The sequence below is a fragment of the Tauraco erythrolophus genome, chromosome 9, assembly GCF_009769465.1.
Source record: "Tauraco erythrolophus isolate bTauEry1 chromosome 9, bTauEry1.pri, whole genome shotgun sequence".
Classification (NCBI taxonomy): domain Eukaryota; kingdom Metazoa; phylum Chordata; class Aves; order Musophagiformes; family Musophagidae; genus Tauraco; species Tauraco erythrolophus.
This window is the reverse complement of record NC_141473.1, coordinates 14,987,444-14,997,486: the sequence shown is the minus strand read 5'-3', so window position 1 is coordinate 14,997,486 and position 10,043 is coordinate 14,987,444. Positions and strand designations below refer to the sequence as shown.

Genomic DNA, 10,043 nt, shown 5'->3' with positions numbered 1-10,043 from the left:
ATCAGCGTCGTGGGGTGTGCTGGGGTGCGACACTGTTATTATTTGTTATTATTTGCCCTGAGGCAGCACTTTGGGACTGGAGTGTGCTGGGCATAATGCAGACAGCAGGTAGAGGTGTTCCCCGATGTCCCATCAAAGCATGAAGTGAGAGGGGAAAGGTGGAGGCAGGGAAAAGAGAAGGGAGATCCCAGATCCAAATCAACCTGAAGATAACTGGTACCCACCACTCTGTCTCCTTATCAGGGTGTCTCTTGGCAGGACACGCCTGTGCACAGGGAAAGTAAAGGAAAGAGTGTAAAGACACGGATCACTGCTACCTTGGGTGTGCAGTAGGATCCTCATCCCTCTAGCAGGCGCTGGCAGCCCCGGGTGACCCATGGCATCGGGGCTGTAAGATGCTATAGTAGACGCTACTGGGTGGTGTCTCTGGATGGTTTGATCTGTGATTTTGAGGCTGCAGTTGGGGAATTCCTGCTAAATCCCTCCCAGAGGCAAATTGCCATCAGCGAGCGTCACCCAGGGGCAAGGTTGGGGCCAGATCCTGAAGCCACTGTCTGAGCCTTTGTTCCCTTGTTACTCCACCATAAACCTGACAGTGCACCCTGAGCATTTTTTCATCAAAATACTCTGATTTGAAGCCATTTGTGACCTCCTCACCAGTGGGAAATAGATTTACACCAGCAACGTGCTTTTTTCCCAGCAGCCCAGCACATTTGGCAGGGGTTGGATATGCAATGTCCCGTGAAACAGCTGCGGAAACATTTGGTGGGAGAGCTGTTAACAGAGACACCTCTGTGCCCTGGGCTCTGGCAGGAGGTGCTGGGGCTGCCCGTTTTGGAAAGACCCCGCAGGACAAACGGCTGTTGCTCTGCACGGGGAGGAAACGCACCTGAAACGGTGCTGTGCAAAGTAACAGCCCAACCAGGGGTGAGCCGAGAGGGCGTAGGAGGCTCCAGAGGGCACTTGTGGTACTCATGGCCAGCTGTGGCCCAGATGTGAGCTGGTTCCAGGATGATCGGCCCCTTTTTAGGGACCGGCACCCTGGGCAACCCTGGCTGCTGGCCGCGTAGGGATGCAGGTGGCCAGGCAAGGGTGGCCCTACCGCTGATGGAGTGGCCAGCAGGGACATCCCAGCCGAGGACAAGCTCCTCGGAGGCGGGGCTGCCGCAGCACGGACGGACAGACAGACTGCGCGCCGGCCGAAGACTGAGCATCACCGAGCACCGCGGTAGGCCCCACCGCCAGCCGCGGCCGCTTTAAGGCGGCGCCGTGCCGGGGCGGGGCGGAGCGGGGGCGGCTCCCTGTGACGCGCGGGGGGCGGGCCCGGTGCCGCCGCAGCGCAGCGCATCGCCGCGCGGCTCCGAGGCGGCGGCGGCAGCAGCAGCAGAGCCCGGCGGGACCCACCGGTTCCGGCGTCTTCGCTTCGCTGCGCTTCCCCCCCCACCCCCAACCCCGGCCAGCTCCCGAGCGGGGCGGCCCCTCGGCGCGCCGGGGCGGGGCGCACCCACCCGCCCTCCTTCCTCCTCCCCGGTCGAGATATCCCCCGCGGCCGCCGCCCCCATGGCCGCCCCGCCCGCCCCCCGCGGCCGCCCCGGCCCCCTGCGCCGGGGCTGAGCCTGGCCGCCTCGGAGGCGCCACCCCCTTCCCCGAGGGGTTCTGCTGCGGGGATCCGCGCCCCCCGTTTCCACCCCCTCCCGCTCCTCGTCTCTTCCCCCCGCACCCCGGGCCGCGGCCGCCTCGCTGGGGGCGGCAGGAGGAAGGCCGGGGCGTGGGGCTTCGGCGGGCGGGCGGGCGGCGCCCAGGGCGAGCCCAAGATGGCTGGAGGCGGTGGCGGCGGGGGCAGGCGCGGGGGGCTCTGCTGAGCGGCCCCGCTGGGACGGGACGGCTCGGCTCGGCTCAGGCTCGGCTGGCCCCGCAGCCGCAGCCCCTCCGCAGAGCCCCGCCGCGCGGGCGGGGGAGGCAGCGGGAGCCGTTTTGTTCCGGTGACTTAATTTAATTTTTCTTCTTAAAATACCTTTTTTTCATTTTTAAAAATTTTATTTTTAATGCGCCTCCGGTCTCCGTTCTTCAGCGCGGCAGCTCAAAATGGCTGAGAGCTGACTCGGCTCTCCCGGAACCGCACGCTTCGGTCGGCTCCTCCCGGCTCCCCGCCGCTGCCTCGCCCCTTCCCGGCGGGGCCGGGCCCGGGAAGCCGCGCTGGGGAAGGCGCTCCGCGGGCGGCTCGGACAGCCGGCCCTTCGCCCAGCGACCCGCTTCCATCGCGTCGTTGCGTCGGGGGGCTGCCTTCCTCCCGGCCGGCCATGAGACCGGACTAGGTCGGACCGCACCCCCCCTGCCCCGGACACCTTTTTTCCGCCCAGCCCTGGTGGGAAGTCAGAGCAGGTTGATTTGGGGTCCGCGGGATTTAGATTCCTCCCTTGGCAAAGCCCATCCTCTCTCCCATCCCTCTCCGGGAGCATCGGGGGAGGCTGGGAGGGCTGCGCTGGGCTGGGGTTTGCTCTGAATGACCGAGCTCCCCCATTCAAGACCTCGCAGTCTCGAAGCAGGCGAGAGGGTTGTGGGTTTTTTTTTCTCTTTTTTTTTTTTTTTCCCCTGTCTTGTCTTTTTTTTTTTTTTTTCCCCTCTCTCTTCCTTTTTTTCTCTGCTGCTCCACCGGGTTAGAAGCAAATCTCGGGGTCCACAGAGAGAACTCGTTTTTTCGCTATCGTCATCGTCACTGTTATTATTATTTTTTAATTTTCCTCCTTTTCCCATTTTGGATCTTAACCCTTTGATCTTTTTCCTTTAAAAGACTGATTCCCAACTCCCATCAGGGGGAGAGGGAGGAGAAATACAGGGAAGAAAAAAAGCCCTGAGCGAGTCTGTGCTCTCAGCTGTTAGCCAGGTTCGTGGGGGACAAAAGTCCCTTTAAAATATTGAATGTCAGTTGCAAACCTAAGAAAAGAAAAATCCGATCTGGAGCACTAATTTTAGGAGCTTTATGTGGAACTTGGACTCTGCTGCTGGATTTTTGTATGGATTGTTTTCAGCCTTTGGTAAGTTTAAATTCACCTTCTGGGGTAAAAAGGAGCAAACGGCTTTTAGGGGTGGTTAAGACATTGGCCTGTAAATCCTACAATGTCACGTTGGGGTTTTTTAACCGTTTGCGTTGCTTTTTTAATAAAGCGATGGGGACATCGCGTTTTCTCGCTGGAGATTCCTAGAGGGCCGCTCTGTGGTTTATTTTATCCCCGATTTTAAAATCTGCTGCGGTTTATCATGTACTGCGCGTGCTGTGGGGAGGGGGGAGCCCAGCCGTTCACCCCCAGGCTTCCCGTTGCAGGGAGGACAGACCTCGGCGTCCGCCCCTAGACCGCACTGAGCGACTGAAGCGGGTGGGGGGAAGCGTCGCCGGAGGCTGCCGGCAGAGATGGCCGAGAATTGGAAGAACTGCTTCGAAGAGGAGCTCATCTGCCCCATTTGCCTGCACGTCTTCGTGGAGCCGGTCCAGCTGCCCTGCAAGCACAACTTCTGCCGGGGCTGCATCGGGGAGGCGTGGGCCAAGGAGACGGGCTTGGTGCGCTGCCCGGAGTGCAACCAGGCCTACAACCAGAAGCCCAACCTGGAGAAGAACCTGAAGCTCACCAACATCGTGGAGAAGTTCAACTCCCTTAACCTGGAGAAGCCTCCCTCGGTCTTGCACTGCGTCTTTTGCCGCCGGGGCCCGCCGCTGCCGGCCCAGAAGATCTGTTTGAGGTGCGAGGCCCCGTGTTGCCAGTCCCACGTCCAGACCCACCTGCAGCAGCCCTCCACGGCCCGGGGCCATCTCCTGGTGGAGGCGGACGACGTGCGGGCCTGGAGCTGCCCCCAGCACAACGCCTACCGCCTGTACCACTGCGAGGCCGAGCAGGTGGCCGTCTGCCAGTTCTGCTGCTACTACAGCGGGGCCCACCAGGGACACTCGGTCTGCGATGTGGAGATCCGCCGCAATGAGATCAGGGTAAGTCGGACCTTTGTGGAGGCGTGGGTTTGTCCAGCCCGAGGGGGGCTGCTGTTCTCCCCGACCACCCTCTTCCCTGCTGTGTTGGTTCCTCAAAGGCCCGTGTTTTTGTAGGGCCTACATAAAATCCACCCCAGTGCCGTTCCTCCTCCGCCCGGTCCCTCTGTGGCGGACATGTTAGGTGGCCGCTCCAGCTGAGCAGTGATGGAGTCAGTGGGCGCCAGAGGGGCTCCCCGGGGAAGGAGGTCCATGCTGGGAGGCCTTCGGAGCCGTTCAGCCATAGGACCTGTGGCCACTTCAGGTCTGGACTGTGCGGGGAAGGGTCGAGGTCCTGGGCCTGGGGGGGTTTGGAAGGGTCGTCTCCCTGGTTTGTGCTGGGATACACAGCCGCTTGGGGGAAGGCAAAGCAGCTGCTTGCATCCGAGGTCGAGTTGCCCCGACATCGGGCTCCCTGGGGGCACAAAGCGGCCGCAGACGAAAGCCCCGTCCATTGTAAGGCCTGTGAATGTCAAACTGCTGGCTCTTCCCACCGCCTCCCGCCGGGGCCAGTGGCTGCCCTCCCCTTCCCCCCGGCGCTGGGAGAGCTTCGTGTCGGAGAGAAAGCTGCGGCTTCTCGCTGGCGAGCGTTCGCTTTGAGGCTTTGGCCAAATAATGTTTTTTTTATTAGGGGGCACGGGGCTGCCCCCCTACTCCCCCCTCCCTAAAGCAGCCTGGGGCATAGCGCTGGATTCGAGGGAAAGCGAGTCTGTATTTTGCTCGTGGCCAGACCATCTGGCATCAGCTTTCACCCCTGGCTCCCCACCCCGAAGCTCGTGGTGGGCATTTAGCAGCCCCACAGGCAGCCCTGCCGTGACCCCACCACCACCTTCCCCCCCCTCCCAGGGCTCCCCCTCCGACCCTTCGAAAGAGGCCTGGCGCTTGTCTGCCGAATAAATATTTAACAATGAATTGAATGGTGATTACTGTAAAACGGGGATGATTTCCTGTGTATTTTAATGTTGCCAAAATGAGTCACCATTTAGCAATTAAAAAAAAAAAAGAAGTCATAAATAAAAATTGCAGTATAATTACTTTCCAATTGGATGGCCAGGCCTGGGGTGGGGGGGGCAGCTCTGTGCAGAGAGGAGCCAGCCTGAGCTCACAGGAAGGTTATTTTCCTCTCCAGGTTTTTCTGGGGAAAACCAGAGACCTCCATGGAGGTGCCAGCAGCTCCGCCACACGCGTTGGAGGGGGAAAGACCCAGCCGGGCTTTTGGAGAAGCGCTTTTCTGCTTCTATTTATAGGAGGTCGTTGTGGTCTCCCTCTGCCAGGGTGGGGAGCCACCCCGGGAGGGCTGCATGGGGCTGGGATGGGGCTCGTGTGTGCATTTCCCAGGAGCCTTAGCTGGGGACCAAAACTATTTTTCCAGGTCCTTTTCCAGGACACTTTGATCTCATCTACTCCCATCCTTGCTGCGTGGGTTTTTTTTTTTTGTTGTTGCCACCGTCATTATGGCTGGATGTTCGCTGCTCCTTGTGGATGCACACCGCTAATGACCTGGCAGAAAGCTGCCACCGGCTAGGCTGGATTTTGGCCCTGGCTTGAAATTTTAGGATATGTGGCCAGGCACCGAATGTGTCGGACGGCTGTATCGTAGAGCCGCAGACTTATTTTGTGACCTTGGCCAAATCCCTCGGTACCTCCATCGCCGCGTTATCTTAATTTCCTTTCTCTGCGATGATAAGCTTGTCTCTTCCCACTGGGCGCGTGGCTCGGTTGGGTGCTCGGAGGCCGGGGCAGCGGAGGACAGCCTGAAGCTGGGGGACATTGTGCCTGAAGGATCCCCCCTGCTGCTGAAGCAGTTCCTCTGTGAACTAGCTGGATTAGGGAAGAGCCCCTGGGAAAAATGCTCAGCAGGTTGCCGGCCCTCACTGCGTGGCCTTGTGCAGCTCTCTGGCTGAAAGCTGCCCCTTGCCAGCCTTCAAGGAAGGCGGCCACGTTGGCTCCCGAATTGGGGTGCGTGCGCTCAGCTGGTGACGGCTTCCCACCAGCGGGAGCCAGGCCTGGGATTCCTGGCTGCTTGCTCACCCCGTGGCGGTGAGCCACTCTTGGAGCACCCCGAGGAAGGAGGGCTGGGGCTGGGGGGTGGATGAGTAACGCTGGGCTTGGGAGGTCCGGGGGAGGCCCCGTCATGAGAGGTTTGTTCCACGCATGGCTTGTGTTTGGAAAGCCGTTAATTGAGAAATGAGTCAAAGTTTGGAGGCTCAGAGCCCTGTCCTTGGTGTGGGGGACTTGTGAGTGTGAGGGGTGTGACATCAATCCGGTATGATGGGGGTGGCCCTGAGACCCCAGAGGAGAGACGGGAGCCTGCAAACACCCTCACCATAAACTGCCCTTCTCTAGTGTTTATTACTCTGGCTCTGCTGCTGGCCCGACTCAGAGGGCATCTTACCCCCCGTTACAGTCCCATTCAAAGGGAAAAAGGGGCTCAGAACTCCTTGGGGACAGCACCAGCGCTTTCTTGGCTGGTGTTTGGGGCAAGAGAGCTTGCATGGGGTGAAGGAGGCCAGAGACGGGTGTCTGGAGGAGGAAGGAGGGTGTCTGCGGAGGGCTCGCTTGAAGTGGAGGCGCGCGCTTGGTGGCTTTGGGGGAAGAGGACCGCTCGGCGTTAGATGCTGCACAGACCCGTAGAGCCCTGGCTTGGAATTGGTTGAACTCCACGGTGCAACTGTAATAGAAACAGTAAATAAAATATGCGGTTAATCTTTCTTTCGTGGGCGTATAAAGCGCTTACCTCCCCTTCCCCCCTGTGAGATGTTTTCTCCTTTGTTTCCTGTTTTTGTAGCGCTTAAAGAGGAGAGGGGAAAAAAAAACAACCCACCAACCAACCCTCTTTTTTTTTGCTTCTTGTCGTTTGTTTGTGTCAAGGTCTCAAAACGAAACATTTTTTCTTCCATCTTTGCCGTTGCTGTCCCAGGCACGTACCTCCTGCCTGTATGGGGGAACTGCCGTCTCCCCAGCATGGGGAAACCTGCTTACAGGGTTGAAAAAGAAAGTTGCTCCAGCACGAGGTTGATGTGTTGCTTTTATTTTGTTTTATTTTTCCATCTAAAAAGGGGGGAAAAAAATATTGCCGGGATTGGAGCGCGGGTCAGAAGGCATCAGCCAAAGAAAGGGACTGACTTGCACGGTATTACCGTGTTTTCCCCATCTTTGTGTGGGACACAGTTGATTGAGTCCAGGTACAGCAGAGCTTGCTTGGGGATGTCTCAGCTGGAGGAGCCACCAGTGGAAAAGGGCTTGGGTAGAAGCTCTGCTCTGGCTTCCGTTTTGTTTCAGGGGATGGAGATAGATTTCTCTCTGACCTGGCTTGCTGCGTATTTTTTGAAATCAGAAGAAAATCCCTCACCTTCTGAAGATCTCTGGTGGTTTTGAACATGAAGAGGGAGAAAGCATGTTGTGGTGCTGAGACCTGTGGGAGAACATTGGAGATCCTCCTGCAGGTGCATAGGAGCAGCACCCATTCAGCACGTCCAGCAGGACAGAGACTGGGCCTGGGGAGTCCATCTGCTGCTCTGTGGGTTTGGGCTTGCTTTCCTGGCAGCACCTCAGATAAGACCAGCTTTCTGAAGTATGGAAAAGAGGAGAGGTGAGCACTTGGTAGGGGCACAGGAAGAGATGAATCCTGAGTTGGTACCAGAAACTCTGGTCCTTTGCCAGTGTTGGCCACCAGCCCCAGTGCAGAGATGGCCCGTGCGCTTTTCCTGCCTGTCCCAGCTGATTGCTTCTGCAGTTCAAAAGCTCCAGGTCTGTACAGGGAAAGTGCCACCAGCTTTTCTTTGCTAGATGGCCCTGACACCAGAGGTACCTTCCTGTTTGAAATGAGTCGCATGTCACATCCCCGTGCTGCCACCTGTGCCAGGGATGTTTTGCTGGGGCCTAGGGAGCCCCACTGGTGGGGAGGCTGGGGTCGGCTCCACTGCCAGGCTCCTGTGGTGAACTACTGTAGGTTGTTTTACTCTGAAACAGGTTTGGTAACTTGTTGATGGGCTGGATTTTTACAGGCTTACTTATTTTCCAGATGACTTGTTTATGAGGAGTGCAGCATGCAGCTCACTGGAGCCATTGTGAGCGCGAGTGCCCAAGTGCTCGAGCGCTCATTTAGCTCTCGTGACTGTAGATGGTGTGGGCTGGTGCCTGGCAGGCATTCCCTATGGTGCACTCTGAACATACCTGGTCCCCAGGTGACTTTTGCCGTAGGTCCTATGACGCTGGAGATGCGCAGGTTCTCCCTGCACCCTCCATCTGAGCCTCCATCAGCACCCCAGGGCTGAACTGCCAGCCCAGCCCAGGGATTAGGTTGGCCTAACCCAGGTCTCTCGCTCTGTGGCTTTGCCCATGCCCTGGTTCCTGCCCAGGGCCCTTGGGAGTCCAGCACTAGTCTCCTAAATGTGACTGATCATTGTGCCCTGGGATGCTGTCAGTTGGTCTAGCTGTCGTGATGAGTAATGACTTCTTGGGCCTTGGGCAGTCGCAGAAATCCCAGCACCCACCTAGCCTCGCTCTCTAGCTCCATGCCATTCACCACCATCGATCTGTCAGGCTTTGCTGTGTCGTGTTGTCAGAGGCAGCAGGGGATTTCAGTCCAACTGAAAGCAGCCTGTGCTGCCCTAGAGAGGTCTCAGGGCAGCTGAGCCGCCCTGCTGCAAACCCATCTGGGTTTGCTGGACAAGTGGCGGCGGGTATCTTGGCGGTCCCAGATCTTTGGCTGAACTGGGATGGTCTCCTACCTCCCTGGGGTTTGGATTAAGGGCTTTTCCCCTCTGCTTTCCTGCTGAGCTTGAGCATTTTCCTCACCCTTAGCCCATCAGGTTGCCAGCACTTCCTTGCTCTAGACCTCCAGCCACAAGTCTTCTGCATAGAGTCAATCTGAGAAGTGACAGCAGAGATGAAGGACGATGGGGAGGCAGCCTGGTGGGTTTGAGTGAAAGGGAAGAGACTTGCATGGAGGGGACAGCTTTGGTGAGGAGGACAGAGGCTGCAGCAGAGAATGCTCTCTTCCCGTGGGGGACAATGCTGTGTGGACAAGTGCTGGTGAAGAGTAAGGTGGAAGAAAGAGAGGGATAGAGAGGTTCATCTGAGGACTTTGAGCTGCTTTGCAAGGAGCAGCAACAAATTGTAGCCCAGGCTTACCCCTGTGATATACAGGGGTAGGCTGTACTGTGCAGATGGGGATGTCAAGGCCTATCCATGCCAGATGGCCTGGCCAGAGAGCTTTCCACCCTGAAGTCCTCCCTCAGCGGTGACTTTGAATGAGCCCCTGAGATGAAGGTGTCCTGGTCTGGTCTCTGAACCAGGAGGTATAAACCCAGCTTTGGCTGGTGATGAGGGAATAGTAAACTTAGCCCAGACCCTTGTTTAGTTTAAATCCAACCGGTGGTACTTATGTAAGCCTGGTGTGGATGCTGGCGTGGAGGTGTGCAGCGTGCCGCTCTCCTCGAGCTCGCAAGCATGATGGAGAGGGAGAAGTGGGAAAGACGTGGACTGCAGTGCGACACCCTGGACTTTCCTCCACCCTTCAGCCTCATGTCTCGCACTTGGGAGCCTGAGTGAGCCCTTCAAGGAACGCGTGAGTCCTGGGACTGTCCTTCCCTTTTCCTCTCCTCCCTTCACTCCAGCAAAGCTCCGTCCTCGAGCTCTCCTGTGTGCTTGTCTGAGCCTGGTCCTGCCGGAGAGGGGTCCATAGCTTCTCCGCTGCTCTGGTCTTTGCCTCTGGAGCCGAGGAGTTGCCTCTGTCCCCGTCTGAGCGGGAGGAGCAGAAGAGGGGGGGTCATGAAGGGGTTGGGAGGAGAAGGCAGATTTCCATGTCTCACAAAGGGCACAAGTGATCAGATTCGTGCAACTGCCCAAGAATAAAGAGGCTCTTACAGTGCTGGCTGCCCTGACCTCTCTCCTCTCTGCTCCAGAGGACAACGTGTGACCACACAGGGATTTCTTAGCTGTGTTTTGGAGGGAGGCAGCGGGTTTTCTATCCCCAAATCTGTCTGCAGCTTGCCTTGCAGCAGATTGGCCTATTTTTTGCTTG

At 57.8% G+C, this 10,043-nt stretch overlaps 1 protein-coding gene across 2 annotated transcripts in view; it reads left to right on the top strand.

The window, feature by feature from the left end:
• The first annotated feature begins 3,409 nt into the window (after positions 1-3,409).
• TRIM8 (tripartite motif containing 8) overlaps positions 3,410-10,043 on the top strand; it is a 28,107-nt gene continuing 21,473 nt past the window's right edge. For both annotated transcript variants that reach the window (XM_086616774.1, XM_086616773.1), the window contains exon 1: positions 3,410-3,979. In XM_086616774.1, coding sequence (XP_086472900.1) covers positions 3,410-3,979 — 570 coding nt within the window. The remainder of the gene's footprint in view (positions 3,980-10,043) is intronic.